Source organism: Pseudopipra pipra, chromosome 1 (genome assembly GCF_036250125.1).
Source record: "Pseudopipra pipra isolate bDixPip1 chromosome 1, bDixPip1.hap1, whole genome shotgun sequence".
Taxonomy (NCBI): Eukaryota; Metazoa; Chordata; class Aves; order Passeriformes; family Pipridae; genus Pseudopipra; species Pseudopipra pipra.
This window is the reverse complement of record NC_087549.1, coordinates 76,297,307-76,315,500: the sequence shown is the minus strand read 5'-3', so window position 1 is coordinate 76,315,500 and position 18,194 is coordinate 76,297,307. Positions and strand designations below refer to the sequence as shown.

Sequence of the window (18,194 nt, the reverse complement as noted above, 5' to 3'; positions counted from 1 at the left end):
CTTGTGTTTGAAACTCAGAAATATTCTCATGCATTGTGGAGCCTTATTATGCGTGCTTTGTGACGAAACACTAAAACCTCACAGTGACAATTCATTTTTGCTGATATAAATCAGGTTTTGGTGTCTGTTGATAGTGAGTTTGCTTTCATACTCAATTTTTTATGATTCTTTAAAAATACGTATTCATGTGCTTTGTTCTGCCCAGTATTTCTTGCATGTGGTTGTTTAGCTTTCTGAACATTGCATTACTTTTTTTATGTCAAAACTGGATACTGTTTTGTTTGTGGTTTTTTTCCTGAATATGCAACTCGCAATTTAAAAAAACGTTTTAACAGTTACTTGTTTTGTCCAGGTAAAAATACGAATCCTATATATTATGCAGAATTCCATGAAGAGAGAAAGATAGCACTTTTTTTGTTTACTTTTATTGGTCTTCAACTGTTGAAGACAGTATTTTTTTTTATAATCCTGATCCTAGGTACAGCTAAATACCAAACTACATTTTGTGTGTAATAGGTGTCTTCAGCTTTTTTAGCACACTGCTTACCAGGTTGTGGTTACACCTGATACAATACCCCAGCAAATAACTGAGCATGTTCAGTAGATCGATTTTCATGATTTTTCATTCACACTTGTGTGAAAGGCTTCCTCTCTTATAAACAAGGCTCCTGTGTATATTTTATAGTGTATGGGGAGATCTTGAAGTTAAGGAAATATATTAAGCATTTGCAATTTAAAGTAAGCTTTACATAGAAAGAATCAGGATAGGTGTCATTCAGCAAATTTGGATGTTGAAAATATGTGAAAATTGGTCATGCCCTTCAAATTGATAAATCACAGAATATGCTGAGTTGGAAGGGACCCACCAGGACCATTGAGTCCAACTCTTAGCCCTGCATGGGACCGTCCCCAAAATCACACCATGTGGCTGAGAACATCATCCAAATGCCTCTTGAACTCTTGTCGGGCTTGGTGCTGTGACCTCTTCCATGGGGAGCCTGTTCCAGTGCCCAGCCACCCTCTGGGTGAAGAACTTTTTTCTAATATCCAACCTAAACCTCCCCTGACACAACTTCAGGCCATTCCTTTAGTCCTGTCACTGGTCACCACAGAGAAGAGATCAGTGCCTGCCCCCCTCTTCCCCTCACAAGGAAGTTGTAGACTGCGATGAAGTCTCCCCTCAGTCTCTTCTTCTCCAGGCTGAACAGACCAAGTGACCTCAGCCACTTCACATATGGCTTCCCCTCAAGGCCCTTCACCATCTCTGTTGCCCTGCTTTGGACACTCTCCAATAGCTTTATGTCTTTCTTATATTGTGGTGCCCAAAGGTACATACAAAATTCAAGGTGAGGCCACACCAGTGCAGAGCAGAGTGGGATAGTTCCCTCTCTCCACTGGTTGGCGATGCTTTGCCTGATGCCCCCCAGGACACATTTGGCCCTCCTGGCTGCCAGGGCACTGCTGACTCATATTCAACTTGCCACAGACCAGGACCCCCAGGTCCCTTCCTGCTTTCCAGCAGGCACTGCTTTCCAGCATCTCATTCCCCAGTCTGTACAAACATCCAGGGTTGCCCCATCCCAGGTGCAGAATCCGGCACTTTCCCTGGTTGAACTTCATATGGTTGGTGATTGCCCAGTCCTCTCATTTGTCGAGGTCTCTCTGCAGGGCCTCCCTGTTGAAGAGCACAGGGCGTAAGATGGAGCTCTGGGAACCCCACTAGTGACAGTTCTCCAGTCTCATGTTATCCCCATTCACAGAGAGTACTTTGTGCTCAACCTGCAAGCCAATTACAGTAATGTGTGTGTGCTTATAAATACAGAAAGGTACACACACAAATGTGATCAGTATATTCAGTTCTATATTGAAAAAGGTGGGAATATTTTATTTTGGGATACTTCATGTATGTTATTAGTATGATTTTTTTCAGTAGCATTAAAAGGGATTTCAAATTAGTTTTCATCCTAAACATGCCTTTGACAATGATGGTAATTTTTAAACCCATGCTCTTGCTGAAAATAACATCAGCATAAACCATCAACAAAAATTAAAATGCTAGCCTTTAAATTCCTTCTGGAAATACAAGCTAAACTACATGTTCTTTTGGGAGTGTGATTTTTTTTTCCTATTAGTCGAGGATTTTTAGGATGTCTTTAAGTGTACAGCAGGGTGTTCATAATTTTTTCATCCACATTATTAGGAGTGAGTCTTGTTCACAGCTGAATAATTAGAACAGGGTTATATGTTGAAAGCACCATCTTACTCTCCTTTTAGGTGAGGAGAGACATAGAAGGCAGTAGTGACTGTGAGTAGTTCTGGAGCTGGTTGACCAGCTAAAGTGTGCCACAGGCTGACTAATTAAAATCTTTGAAAGCTTGCAGCCCGGGTGAGACACATTATCTAACACGCAATGCCAGATGACACCCTTGCGCTCCACATGGACAACACGCTGCCTTTTACCTACCTCCTAAAACCTTGGAGTATCTTCAGTATCTAAGTATGCACAGCAGTGCATGTGACACTATTTCCAATCCTCTCAGCTATTCAGTAAGTCTACTTCCTTGTCTCTGGCAAGAACATAGCTTTTATTTCCCTTCTTTCGTTGGAGACTTCTGCTGTCCTTGGTGCCTGCCTGTAAGAGGAAAATTTCTGATCTGCATGCCAGCACATCTTTTGGGATGTCTTAATACCTGACAGTAAAGAGCTGTTACTCAATGACTCTCAAGCAAGTTTTCAGAAAGGTTTAGAAGAGGTCTGCTTAAGTGAAAACAGGGCCATGGAGATGAACAGAAGTAAGAAGCATTGATTCTTTAAGTTATCCAAATAACATAAGGAAGATGAGGTACTCTGGAAAGCTATATGTAAAAGTAACAACAGCCAACAAAGCATGAGGAACAACTCACAAAAAGAGACAAAATGTGTGAATAATATGTAAAAGTATGCCCACACTGGGAGTAACTCTGTACATTCCTGGGGTTTTCCACCTTAAATTGGTTATAGTAAAAATAGGAAGAGTTTGCAAAAGAATAGTCAGGATGTTTGAGGCCATGCAAGAGCTTACATGTATGAAACAGATGAGCGAAATAGGGCTTTTAAAGCTGAATGAGCTGACCAAGAGTAGAACATTGTCAATGGAATCTTTTTCCTCTTGATTATAAAGCCAGGGGCTTCCATGTTAATTTCAGAAGTAATTAGGCTGGAGAGAGGAACTCGCAGTAAGGTGGAAGAGGTTGTTCTTTCTGTTAAGGAATGAACAGAGTCAAGGGGAGGGAAAATTTCAGAAAATGCTGCATATGAGAAGTGAGAGAGACATAGCAAGCCTGGAAGATAGCAGCTCAGGCAAAGAGGTTGCTGAGAGGAGCACAGATGAGTCATGTGATTTGGGGCCTCAAAAGTGGCAACAAAGAACTTAGAAGGGACAGAGAGGACTGACCCAAGTCTGCTGCAGTTCAGAGTGCAGTGCTCAGGTGCAGCTAAGCAAGGAAGTAAGAACGTCCTTGAAAAATAACATGGGTAGGGAAAGAGCTTTTCCTTCCTCAGTTCTATCATTTCTATTCACTTTGAGTTTTCCTTACTGAAAAAATTTAATACTGATTTTTACCAATACTAAAAATGGTGAGCTCTTTTCTAAGCAGCTTTACCTTTCAATTTTGCAGTCCTATCAAAGAAGAATATGATAATAGTCTCCAAAAATGATAAATTGCTGTGAAAAGCTACAGAGAATTAACTGTCATCTACCTGTTTCAGTATAAGACTTCTTAGAAACCAGTTGAAGTGGCTAGATCGGAGCAAACAAAATTGTATGGGGTTTGGTTGGGGTTTTTTTGTTTGTTTCCAAACAGTATGCAGTTAAGCTGCAGATATCCTTGCCACAAGATGTTATCAGTGTTATCCCAGGACAGAAATCCACCCAGAGCTAAAAAAACAGGCATCACTGCTGGTTCAAAACTCCACAAGTTGGGAGTCTGGAAGATTATCTGTAGAAGGCAGCAATGCATTAGTCCCTTGGCTGTGCTTCTGGACACAGGAGGAGATGGCAGAAGCCCTTTGGCCTGATTCAGTACAGTATGTTTGTTCACCTCCTGCTGTTCCACCCAAGTGGTCTTGGAGAGGTCATTCCATCTTGTGCAGCTGTGAAATAGTCTGGAGCCCAATCTGCTGGAAAACTCCAGATGGGCCAATACAAGCTGTAATTCCCTTGGGTGCAGAAGTATTCAGAATGATAAAAAAAATGAGATTAATTTTTTAGATAGTCTTCTTTGTGTTACTGGGAAAAATACTTCAGTGTGATTGTAGTTCTGCTAATTAGGTGCTCATCCTGTTCTGAAGTCTGATTTACAAAAGTGATGAGCAGTGATACCAGTAGAAATTAGTCTTTGAGTATTGAAGTTTTAGAAAGTATTTTATAAATGCTCTACTTCCAAGCTAAGAGGTCCTTGACATTTTAGATAGGTACTCATTTAGTAGACAGTTTTGAACTAATCTTTCCAGGTTTTGTTTACGAATAAGTACATCAGGTGATATTATCCTCTTTACCTCAGTGAGGGCTGAGAAGAATTCTAAGGAATTGTAAAAGTAAACAGTGAACCATTTTTCTGCTGTGTACAGAGTGTGACAAAGAAATGAACAGTCCAGAGCTGTACTTGAAGAGTTTGGAGTTCATCAAGTTCCAAGACTGACATACAGGGACAGACGTGATATTGAAAGCTTTTCAGCTTCTGAGTGTGTTCATCAAATGCATTAAAATGAAATATTTTGTAAAAGGCATTTTATGTAGTAAATGTATGTGGCTGTGTAAGAGTATGCTGCAGTGAATGTTAAACAAAAGCAACCCCAAGTTGCACAAGGGGTTTATATTTTTTTGCTTTCATTTTTGATGCCACATTTAAATTTTGAATTATTCTTTTATGTGTTTGTAGATTTCAGTTATTTCTTTTGCTTCTTTTCACAATTGGAAGACTTCAGAACTTTGGTCTGAAGATGAAGCTGTCATACAAAATCATTTTATTAATTAAGATTTTTGAATTTAGCAGCTGTGTTGTTTCAGGGTAAGCTTGAAGAAAATTCAACTCTTACTTATTTCAACTATAACTATCATAAGTTATAGAAAGAAAAGAAAAGAAAAAGAGGACTGTATTGGAATATGAAGGTATTGGTGATCATGGAAAGTTTCAGTTGTAGGGCAGGAATGAATACTTACATATATATTGCATTGCGTAATTTAGACAGAGGACTTTGCTCTCGTTCTTTTTCTTGATCTTACTTTTGAAGAAATTTATATTAAAAAAAAGAAAGAAGTAAAGATAGAATCCTTTATCGTTTTGAAAGCAGCTTTCCAGAAATGATGTATTACTCACAATGCACCAAATAGAGCTTACCAAATCAAAGATATATGGCATACCTTTTTTTTTCCAGCTTTGTGTGTTTCTTTTAAATTTATTTTTAACATGTGACGTCCCCAGGACAATTCCTACTGTCTCATGAAGGAGAGGCAGGTGTAAATCTTGCTGGATTCCTCCCTAGAAATAAAGATTTCTGTGTGAAGACCTCTGGATGTAATATTTATTTGAAAATATATTAAGAACAACAGGTCAGCCTGTTTAATGAAAGAAGGAAGCAGTGCTGAGCAATGTGCTGAACAATATACATGTGAGATCCTTGGAGTCTTGGACTGTGTGACAAAGCTTCACCAGCACAGATAAGGTTGCTGGGGTGTTGAAAATTAATAGAGACGTAGCTGGTGTAGCTGGAGTGACAGAATCCCTGTCATGCATGCAGTAGAACGCCATAGGAGGAAATCCATATGTCAGTTCACCTTAGGTTGTTTGCAGAAGTAATCAAAGTATTTTGGCAGAAAACCTCTTCCTGTCAGCATACTTTCATTTTTGAGGACTCTTTCAGCACAATTTGCTGGTATCCCTATGATAGCTAAGACTGCTTGTGGCAGATGAGCTTGGAATCAGAATTTAAAACCAATGCAATCAATAATTATTGAAAACTTATCTTCCTATTCCTTATTTTTAAAAATTACCGATTGTGGATTTTTTTGATCTGTGAATTTAGTCATTAGAGAATAATTTTGCTGCGTCTGACAGCTTGTGACTGACACTTTGTGGGGATGAAAAAAGGTATTTTTTATACTTAAGAGTAAGCTCTTTGTCCTCATATTTTTAGGCCTATCACTTTATTAAAAGTTTGTGTCATTACGCTTCCTATCATTTTGGTGCTGCTTATTTACAACTGAGAAAAATGGCAGATGCTGAGGAAGATTTCCAGTGGAAGCAGAAAAATAAAATGTACTAACTGGGTGGTGATTCTCCCTCACATGACCAGAAGGAAAACAAACTGTTTGGCTTTTGGCTGTGCTTGCTACTAAACACCCTGTCATAGTGTGTGAGGTGAGTCACGACCTGTTTATTTATAGCTGTGGCCAATCAAAGCTGACCGCTCGAACTTCATTCAAGACCAGCAGGCACTTAGGATGTCTTGTAAACATTTGCTCTCTGAGCAAGGAGCATTCTTCCTGGCAGAGAGCAGGACAGGTGCTCAGGTGGTGGCTCCTAAAACACAAAACAGAATAGAAGATTGTGGCCTGGATTATCTAGATTGGTAGAAAGAAAGAGAGAATTCCTTTTTACATCTGAAATGCCAGACAGTGAGGATCTGGGACAAGATGACAGGTACTGTACATTGCTTGTGATGTTCTCGTGCAGAGCAGTAAGGACTGAGGCTTCATGTAATTAATCTGTGCGCACTCCCAAGTGCTCAGCCTGAGATCAGTTTTCTCTGCCTTGTAACAGATCATCTGCTTTTTGAGGGTTTTGCCTTTAAAGCTAACATAAGGCTTCTTAGGAGAGAAATAAGAGTCTTAATGTCTGCGTAGAGGTTAAATTGTATAGCTCTTAGGTATTTGTTAAACTAAAGCTTAGGGTGATTCCTACCTAGTCAACTTTTCGCAACCATGGGACAACTTACAAGCCTCAAAATGTCAGGCACAGAAATAGTTTAGTTGGAGCCAGGCTACTGACAGAACTGTAACTCATTTCTGTGAGATAGGGCACTGTGTCCCTTTGCCTGTCTTTCTGAAGTTTAGCTTTTAACTTACTTAGCTTTATAAAACCAATGGTCAAGACGAGAAAAAAGTAGTTGGATCTAAAACTTGATAACAATTTAACAAATACTGTTTTCTCAAATATGATCCAACACACATTCCTATGAAATAAATGCCCTAAATAAATTTAGCTAAATAGATTTTAAAATATGTATTTTAAAAGTTGATGCTATTGATGTTTGGCTAGGACAAAGTCCACATGGTTTTTCCATAGTCTGGATGCTAATCAAAATGTTAGCTCTAAAATGGTGTTAATGAAATGCTTGATACTGCAAAAAAGTATTTTTGTCATGTATGTAGAATAGAATTTATAGAAGTTAGTTAATAAAATGTCAGAATATAGAGGCAAATTTAAGGAATTATAAGGATCGAAAATGAGCATTTCATTATGGCTTTGGATTTGAGTTCTTCTAGTTAAATTTAAATATGAACATTTATGTGGATGTTTTTCTAGTATGTGTGTCAATGTGAGATGAAATACAGGAGACACCTCTGGTTGTCTGTTGTAGAGCAGCATACTCAGGCACGGCCACCTAACTGGGTGAGTGTGGGTGAATGGATCCCCAGGGGCGTAACTGTGTCTCTGCAGGGGTGGGGTCACCTACACATTTCCGTTTGCAGGGATATCTTAAGTTGTGCCCTATATATGACATAGACTAAAATTAACTGTAGTAGCAGGTAGTATTTTTTCTTTACTTTTAAAGAAATGTTGAACTCATGACTGGTAATCATCAAAGTGTTAATTGCAGTTCTTTAAAAAATGTTTAGCAACATCTCCAGTTTGTTCAGTTGTATATCTTTCAATAAAGGAAACAGGAATATGTGTGACACATTAAAAAAGGAGGTTTCAGCTTTGTAATAATATCTAACTTATTTTGTTCACAATTCTTTCTTTATAAAGGCTTGTAGCAAGCTTTAGGAGTTAAACAGAAGTAAAACTAGGCCTAAAACTCTAAGACCTCTTTTTCTTTCAAAGTTGCTGGGGTTTTTGTTTTGTTTTTGAAACAAAAACTATGAACTTTTCTAGAGCAGTAACCTGAAAAAGAATGATAACAGGGCCTGCTCTGCCCATTTATAATTTTTGAAGCTACCATTAAATTAATTGACCCCGATCCCATTCCCTCATCCTTTTGTGTCTTTCCTAATGAGCAAAAAGGTTTGAGAAAAAAGTTTAATCAGATGGTTCCGATTTTTTTTCTAAAATTAATTTGCCTTTTTATCTTGGTCATAACAAATAGGATATAACCAGAGGGCATTCCTACAGAAGTGCTAATGAGATTTAGTGGAAGTCAGAATATTTTGGTCCAAGTTAAACAGGAGGGAATGGAAGGAGGAGCTATGGAAACTCTACTGGAACACTATAGAAACTGTACTGGAGCAATTAATCTTAGAATTGCAAAAGAAGAAATAGTAATGTAAATGTACAGATAATGAGGTAATTTTAAGGGCACACTGAATCAAAACTGAAGCTTTATATACTGTAAAAATGACAGCAGTGGTATTTTTGTAGAAGATGCAGAATGGGCTTTGTTCCCAGATTGGTTTCAGTACACTGCACTACTTGTAACTCCTTCTTAGATGCAAGTACTTCTTATATGCTCTCTTCTCTTGAGTTCATGTCCTACTTCAGAAAATATGTAGTATTGTGTCACAAGTGTATTTCATGAACATAGTTACATCAGAGTTAAATACGTGGCATTGGTCAATAGTCTGTTAGTCATACTGTGAATTTCAATGAACAATAAGCAAAGAAACAGAGGCACAAATACTTCCTAGTAAGGCTAGTAAAAAAAGCTATGGATTGTGAAGATTAGGTACCCACTCATATCTTCTGTTTTGTTTTGTCATATGATCCTGGGTGGTAACAGATGAAGAGCAGTGAGGAAATACGTGGCCGAAGGTAGAGGATTGAAAACAATTTAGCATAAGGAGGTATTTTCCCCCAGTAATTCTTTATCATCAGGTCCCCTATAGTTTTAGTGTAAGATGGTATAGTGTATTTTTTAAAAAAAATTGACAACTCATGAGGAATGATGGTCAAGAATGTATAAAAGGTACTGTGAATAATCAGTCCTGAAGTGGTGGAAGCACATGGCTTTAGGTGTTCAGAGAGATACCAACATCATGATAATGTCTGTTGTTCTAATCGCCCTCACCTGCCTATTATCGAAAAGGATGGTGGCCAGAACCTTTTATGACATGAATTAAAATGGGAGGGAAAGCTACATTCTTTTGGACCAGTTGATTTTGAACTACAGTTTTAGTGCATGACCTTTCCCAGCATCTGCTTGGGCTTAGAAAAATGAAGATCCAGTTTAAAGTCAAATCTGCATATTATTTATTTACTCAAAGCATGTTAAATTGTAATTATAGAATAATATTTGCTTCTTCTGCTAGTATTAGTTAATAAAATCTAAAGTATTTTATTTTCTTTTGTGATTGAATTCTCTGCATAAATGGAGGGAACAAGTTGTTAGCTCATGCCAGGAATTCTCATTAATACAGTATTTCCTCAGAGTAAGGAATAACCTACTCCTACAAAGTACATTAAAACCCTTTGAAAAGAGTCAAAATGAGGTTTTGCACAGAAAGAGTTAAAGCCACCTTGTGATGTTACACAGAAAGTTGGTTTTATGTTTTTGCAGGTCGAAAGTATTCTTTGGCACTTGAAAATCCAGTTTTCCCTTTTTGTGCAGCTGCCCTGCAACTCAGAGAATGCTCAGCTCATCTTTCCTAGCTGCTTGACTTTGAAAGGCCTTGAACTTGGAGTATCCCAGCTGAAGAATGAGGAGGCTGTGAAGGAGGAAAATTAATTGATTTTGTGAAAAATGGTTAACAGAGTTGTCTTTGCAGTAGAAAAATAAATCCCAAAGAATTGCTTCCAACAGCTGAGCAGATCTGTTTAAAGTTCTGCAAATGGAACTCTATATTCCTGTTGATTAGGAAGGCATTTCCTTACTTTTCTGAACAAAAATAATGCAATAAAAATGTCTTTTTTATGTAACCAGTTTCTGTTACAAGCAAGAAGCTGACCGAGAAGATCCCAGTGCTTGTCCTGTCTTGGTAAAAAGACAACAGCACATAATAATAGCACTGTAGTCTTTGCTAAACAGAAAGCAAGTCTATAATAGTATTTACATGTCAGTCAAACACTCAGTTTTCATGCAAAGAGATGCTTTAAAAATTGACTAAATCATGAGTTTGAACTAATAGCACTTGACTATCAGATCACATTTTGAATGACCTCAAACTGCGGTAGTAGCTGGTGTTCTTCTCAGGGGAGCCAGACAGGAGTACTTCAAAGGAAGAGTTTCCCGTGAGAGCTGGCCTACCGATTTGCTTATGAGAGTCTCTCTAGAGGAGCTGGACAATAAAAAGCCCCAAATTTAGTTAGAGTATATTTTGGTTGGTTTAGCAGGATATTCAGCAAAAGGTGACAATATTTAACATTCTATGTTGAGGAACTTGTGTACTGGAATTGCCTTCAAAAAAGCTGAAATTAACCTGTTTGAGTTTGGTCAGCTAAAGAAAGACAGTGTAGCTCCTTATTAAGACTTATAAGATGACTGATGTTATACCTGAATAGAAGAGATGAAAACATTCCCTACAAAATACAGTCCTGGTAGTAATGTGTCATTTTCTTATTTTTTTTTGTTGTTTTTTAAGCAATGTGTTGGAAAACATGAGTTCCCCTATCTCTTTGCAGAACACTTCAGTGGATTTTTATAAGAATAGGATTGCTTTCATTTTCAGAAAACTTTGTTCTTGACTGGTAATATAAGCAATAGAACCACCTTCATTGATAGGATTGCTGATTGTCTAGCAGCACACCAGTGGTAAAATGTTCCCATGTCACTTGAAGAGAAGAAAATATCATTATGACTTTAGTTCAACACACCGTGCAGGAAGTGTATAGAGTCAGGGATGAAAGGTTGCTTATATTATGTTTTGTTAAAAGTCAAGTATCCTGACTGGTCTGCTGTGCAGTCTGTTGAAAAAGGCACATCCAGCCTTATCAAATGCTGATGATTTAAACATATTTCTTGTACAGTAATATTACAGAAAAAATCTTCTTGGTCAGGATATACAAAGGACGTGCATGTTACTGAAAGCTGTGAAATAACATCTTTGTTTCAGCTTTTTATTCCACATCTTCCCCTGAAAAAAACCAGTAACAGTGAATTGGACTGACTCACTGTTAATAAAAAGCACAAAACTGAAATGTTAGATAATAAGGTCAGGAGAAAATACTTTAAAAGCTTGAGAAGCAATGTTGCACAGTATTAACAATTACTTTAGATGTTACAAATAATGTATTTGAACTACAGGAGATATTATAATTAAAAGAAATTTCTTAACTGGGAAGTATTGTTAGCTGCTCTTTGAGGTTGATACTACATTCTCCGGCTTTAATTTAAAAACAAGATCTGTGTGTATATCTTAGAGATTCCAAGTGTGTCCAAGCCTCAACACTGAAGGGATGGTCAATTGTGATCAGTTAAAGGATGTTTGCCATAGTACTACACATTGCTGAGCCTAAACCTGTACAGCACCTACAGATTAGCAATGGGCAATAAAGTGCATATGGATATCTACAAGCTGGAGAGATTTCTATTAGAAAACCTTGGTAGAGTTTGTAGCAAGAAGGTTGTAGATGAAGGTTCTTCCCGAAGTCTGAGAACAGTTGTATTTGTGGATGCTTCCTGTATTGCTTTTTCTTTCAGTGACACAGCATCCTTTTGTGGAAGTCTTTGAAGCAAGCAGGATTTTACATGGTGCCCCAGTGATTCATTTAAATTGCAGGTCTTGTTGACTAGGTCATAGCCACATGACACAAATATAATTATTTTAGTATATTTAACGATTGCATAGGATCCAGAAGTGGCACAGGATAGAGCACGGTTCTCCATAATCACCTTTAAAATTAGCCACGTATGTCATTAAGATGCTATGCTGTGAGTTCAGTGGTGCTGGCCATTCTGTCTTTCCACATACTGCACATAACATCCACAAATTTCTTACATTGTGTTTCAATAAGGCTAATCAATAGTGCATTGTTTTCTACTACACAGTTCAATAGTAGATTTTAGACAGTTTGCTATTTGCACTTTAATACACTTAACTGTAAAATGTGCTTTTTACACTATTTTGTTTTGGAGAGGATAACTGCATTATTATGATCACTTCCCTCTGCAGTGAGGTGATTTCTTTCCTCATAGCGGAGACCTGATGAAGCTCTGAAAAGGTAAACCTGCTTGATTGGGTTTTGCTAACAGTTTATACTTTGGATTTCATTTGGTTAAATTTCATACTGAACTCCTGGTTGCCTGTTTGTCCTTAGGTATCCAGTTCTCTTAAGTTACACCATTCTGTAAGTTCTAGATACTCTTTTTAAAAAGCTACAAAATAGCCATATTACCTATTACTAGATTTATATATCTTTGGGAATGTAACTTTCAGCTCTTCCGCCTTGACTAATACGTTCTAAGTTACCCTTAAAATTACAGTCTGTACCAGCTTCAAGCATGTGTGGTTACAGTTGGGAAATCAAGAGGGTTTAGAAGCTCTATAATTACTAACCCTGTGTTTATGTAGGTGCAGTCCTTCAGCTCCAGCGCATCACGGTGTACTCTGTCACTGCTGCAGTTCTGAGTAGCATATCTACAGGAGCTACATATAAAACTGTATACACATAATTAAAAAAAATCCAGCACATCACGAAAAGATCTTTAAAGCAGTAACATGAGATCTGCTGACCTTTCTGAGAGAAATGTGATGGGGCTTTGCTTGAACAGATGTCCAGATACAAAATGAGAGCATGACACCATCAGTCATTTTTAGAGAATGTAACGCCACTGACTGTTCTGGCCAGAGTTTGTGACTGTGATCGGTGGAAGCGTCTGGGCAGGAGTGTGTTTTGGGTAGGCTTTTTTGCAACTACCAGGCAACAGTGTATGTATTTGCTCAGTTGTAGAAATGGGGCCATAGGCAGTCAGAAAGAAATGAGTAATTTATTTTCTTTCTGAACACCCTCAGTCTTACTGACAGTAGTTTTAGAATGGAAGTGTAGCACTTCATATGAAACTCAGGATAAGTGATGGGACATAAAACTTTCTTCTTTCTAAGTTGTGCACAAAAGCCTTTAAGGTGTTCAGGGACAGCTGGCTGCTTATATCCCAAAAGGAGCACCTGGACAGGAGTACCAAAAACTGTTTTGGCAGGAAATATAGGCTTCACATTTAAGTCATTTATTAGGGTACTGTAAGTTAACTCCACTAATATACAGGGGCATGACATCACCTCTCTATTTTGCATACACACCACTGTATGTTGTACAGACAGTTATATGAGGGACCTCCTTTCTTTCTCACTCCCCCTTCACAAAGATCTCTGTTGCTTTCCCCTTGTTCAAGCCCTTTGGTCTCCGGGTAGCACTGCAGTTCAAGTGGGCTCTAGGAAAGATGTCACCAGGGCTGGTAGTTGTTGAGAGATGTGAACAAGAAGAGGTAGTGCATGCATCTGATTGTCACATTGAAGATCAGCAAGCTGACTTTCTTACACCACTAATTGTGTAAGAACAGAATAAGGCTTCAGAATAGTCCCTGGCATTCCCTGCAAATTAGAAAACTGTGGCTATAGTAGAACTGACAAAGATGTCTTATGATTTCTTGTGGCTTACAAAAAACTGCAAGTATTCTTTTGTGGAGCTCAGTTGAGGGTTTGCAGTATTTTTAAGCAAACTTCACCGGTACCATCCACTCTTCTTACTTGTCTTCTTGTCAATGCACTACATGTGGACTACAGAACCAAAACATGTAGGGTTTTAGTTTAAATTTAATCTGAATTTCAGCTTATACTTTCAACACCTTGGCTAAAGAAAGCATTACTAACAACTAAGCAAAGCAACTCCAGAATACTTTCTGTACAAATGTGCCATTTTTCTGCATAATTTGTGTTTTTATTTTGAATTGTTACTAGTTATCCCACTGTGCCTTATTACACCTTCTCCTCTCTAATCTGTATTGTCTTTATATTAGTGGTTAGCATATATGGAAATAGTTTGCATTATTATTGTAGTTTATGCTTTCATCTTCCCCCCCTCGGTTTTTGCTATTAACTTAAAATCAGTAAAATGACTATCTACAAATGTCCTAAATATTTCAAAGCTCTGATTTGATAGTAGGCATCAGGCCTATCTGTTTTTGCTCTGTGCTTCCCCTAAGCTTAACTTCGATTGTCAGCCATTTTAAATAAAGGGTAGGAGTAAAAATCTGTAAAAGGATTTTGTAATTCAGAATACTGTCATAATAGGTTTTCAACACTAGAATAAACAGGCAACTCTTGAAATACTGATTAATGGTGCAGAATGGTTTACAAAAGCTGGAAGCAGTGCTTCTTTAAGGGGAATAGCCTATCCTATAATGAAAATTGCAGTTCCTGTAAGACAAAACCCTTGTATGCTACTTTTCTCAAGCAATTAAGTGTCAGAGATGATGGAAATTGAAATCTCTGTTGTGGATGGGACACATATAAAGTTCTGTGTAACTGTGCTGATCCCTCTAGCTGGGTTCCTGCAGTGATCTCATGAGTTCCTTTATGGTTTAATTTACATCCTCTGTCAGGGGTAAATACTTGCATGCAGTGCAATGCATGGCTGGGAAATTGCAAAAGTCACCTAGTCCAAGACATGGGGATGTCACCCTATGCATTCGAGGTACGCTATTTTAAATAGTTCATTGTTGATTCTCAAAATGGGGAAAAAAATCTTTCACCCTGAATGTTTTGTAATGTAAGAAGAAATAACACCACTACAGCGCAATAAATACTAAAATAAAGTCAGGAGTTAGACGCTGATTTGAGTTTTGGACTTCAATGAGTTCTACCCCGTGTTTGAAATAGCAGTTTTCTGTAGGTCACGATGCCCTGGGCATTGATGCTGTGACCCCCCTGCACTGCTCCTGTCCCTTGTGATGAAGATCCCTGCGCTGGTCCTGGCGCTGCTGTGTCACCACCTGGTGGCGAACCGAATACAACCATGAGAAAGGGGAAGGGGCTCCGTGGGTGTGTAACTAGGCATTTTTGACTGAAATTGTTCTGATTTTTTACAAAAATAAGGCTGCGGAGATTGTGTATCTGATAGGAGTTGGCAGTTTGATCTGACAGTCTGTGAGTGTGGTGTTATTGCTGCACCAACAATTGTATAGCTGTTTTTTCCATAATTTAGATTTTGATTTATGTTGTGATTCAATCCACCCATCACAGAATGTTTACTTTTAAGGCAGTGATGCACAGGACATGTAATGGATTGTGTATCCCATAAAATAGCTGGGGTAGTTCATGGCTGACTTGCATTCACTGGAATTGAAGCTGTGTGTACTCAGCAGTATATTATGCAAAAGACAGCTGGTGTAGAATTTACTTCAGATTCTCAGTGTTTGCACAGTGGTTCATCCGTACTTTGTACCAGTTTGATTTGACACTGACTGGCCAGTCTGTGTTTTTCTTTTCATTTCTTGTTTCATAAACATCTTTGTTGTAGTTGTTTTGTCTACTCCACAAAGGTATACAATGTGACCATTTAAACTGGGTATTGTCTAAACTTTTCAGCCCCAAATATGATAGGTACATATGTTTTCAAATGGGTTTCAGCAAATTCTTCAGTAGTTTTTGGGGAGGGGGGAGTGTTATTTTATTGAAAGTACTGAACAGTCATAAGATAAGCTTTAGAAACAGTCCTTTCAATAAAATAGAAAAATTAAAATTCAGTAAGGAACTGAATCAAGACTTCAAGAGCAATTTTTTTTCTAGGTTGGATAACAATTTCATCATGATAGTTTGCAGAGCAAGACAAAAAATAGAAAAGAAAAAGCAGAAAGATTATATGCATGAAATTAAATGTGTTAATATGTATGGCCATCCTTTGGCAATGAAAATACTGTGGTATATTTTTTAAAGAAAAAATAATATTAAAAAACAAGTTTGGGGTTCATTTGCTTAATTTAGATGACAGCCCCTTGAACTCAGTGTCTTTGTATGGCCATGATGAATAAGCAGTCATTTCTTTGGTAATTGCTTGTATGGAGACTCAGAATTGCTACTACTGAACAGATTATTTTTTTAGCTTAAAAAGGTCAAATTAGCCTTATATAAAATATGTTTAAACAAGCACAGGTGTCTCTAGCATAGCAGCAGCCATTGGATTGCCAGAGGCTATGGCTTTACAACATGGTGTTTTCAACTAGTTTCAACTTTTCATATGAGCTGTAAACAAAGTTGGGTATTTTTGTTTGTTTTACTCAGCTGGAACGTCATCGATTCCAGGCAAGACTACAGACCCAGAATAAATCAGTGCATTTCAGAAACACTGATGAATTTATTTGTATTTCTTCAAGAAATGTCCCACTTTAAGGAACAAAACCCTGGCAAGGTAAGCACTCCCAAGTGAGATTAACAGTTCTATATGGTTTAATAAAAAGGTGAGATAAATTTTAAAAAAACAAACAAGCCAGCAAGCAGAAAAATTGAAAAACAAAATGCACATTCTGATACATTAAGTCATGAGTTTCTGCTAACTTTTTTGTGCTGTGGAGAACATGGGTAGGGAGTCAGTGAGAAAAGCTGTTCACAGTAAAGTTTATAGCAATACAGTCCTTTCCCGTGCAGCTGTTGGAACTTCACCAGTTAGTCCATGGACTTTTTAAAGGAAATTTAAAACATAACAATTTAATAAAAACTTTGAAAAGAAAAAAAGTCATATAGGCATGTACCTGAACATAAACTTTTTTTCCCCCTCAAATAACTGTAGTCTTCAGGAATAGCTGCACAAGTATTTAATGTTCCTCATATTTGATTGTGATAACTTTTCTTCTATACACTTATAGTTGGTGGTTTTCCTTTTTTTTTTACTGGAAAGACTGAGCTGGAGAACCCAGTTCATGAAGAGGCAAGCAAGAATAAGGTTTTTTCCTTCCAACTTGGAAGAATATCATTATTTAGTTCTAGTCAAAAGTGAAGCAGATCTTTTTTCCCCAAAGAATAATATAAATAATGTAGAAGTATATTATGGCAATAGTAGATTTCATTTTTATATTTGTATTGCTAAATACAAGTTAAAAGGAGATTAGGAGGTTTTTCTCCTCTTTTAATCTTGGTTAATTTTACCGCAAAATCTTCCCTGAAAATATGCCATTCAGAATTAGCAAACAGAATGTATGTAGTACCACGCTCAAATATTAGCAGTTTAGACTGAAAATACAGATGAGCAACAGGATGAAATATCTTTAAAAATGAATAAATTATACAAAGAGGAGTTATATGTTTGAACAATAAATAAATAAATATGCTTAAAAGTATATGAATAGTATATAAATAAATATACTTTGGACAATAAATGTACTTAAAAGAATTATGTATATAATGAAGTAAGGAAATGCAGTATCAGTATACACAATCCCATAATTCTGTCATGTGGTAACGTGACACAGTAACTGTATGTTAAGGTATATCTAATATGGGTTTAGAAAAGCTAATTTTGACAGCATGTTTTCCCTTCTTTTTCCTGACCTCATTCTCTAAGTCGTGTCATTATTTTACTGCTATAATTAGAAGCAAATTAGGCAGTGATGCTGTGTGCAAAATTTTTCTGAAATAGCCATTTTATTGCAGTTTAGCTCCAAAAGCAAATAGATTCTATCTGTAAACTTCCAACAGATCAATTCTGTACTCAGCATTGTGCAGTTGTGAAAGATGCACTGTATGTCTCAGTCGCCACAAAGACCAAATCTTGAATTTTATATTGAAAATTCAGCTCAGTCTTGTCATTAACAGGGATGCTAGAGTAGCCAACAGGCATCAAGAGAATGCTTGCCAGCATATGAGAGAAAACAGTTTCACGAAGTAACACAACAGGGGAGAGAACTGTAGCTATAGGAAGGATGTTTTGCTTTTGTAAGCATGCAGTAAGTATGTATTGTAATATTGCAATTAGTGAGTTGTTTTTCCTGCATATAAACTGTTCAGTCTTTCTTTTTCTAATGAGGGTGAAGTAATTTCTGGTGATTTTAGCAATAACCGTGAGCTTGTT

The 18,194-nt window shown here is 37.4% G+C and overlaps 1 protein-coding gene across 3 annotated transcripts in view; it reads left to right on the top strand.

The window, feature by feature from the left end:
- The window catches only part of RETREG1 (reticulophagy regulator 1), a 65,485-nt gene that overhangs the window by 35,326 nt on the left and 11,965 nt on the right, over positions 1-18,194 (top strand). Inside the window, exons 5-7 of one of the 3 annotated variants that reach the window (XM_064661829.1) lie at positions 9,808-9,906; positions 13,104-13,117; positions 16,412-16,538. In XM_064661829.1, the coding sequence (XP_064517899.1) occupies positions 9,808-9,906; positions 13,104-13,117; positions 16,412-16,538 (240 nt within the window). Of the gene's footprint in view, positions 1-6,433; positions 6,681-9,807; positions 9,907-13,103; positions 13,118-16,411; positions 16,539-18,194 lie in introns of those variants that run through there. The other 2 variants (XM_064661819.1, XM_064661811.1) reach the window with 2 other exon arrangements.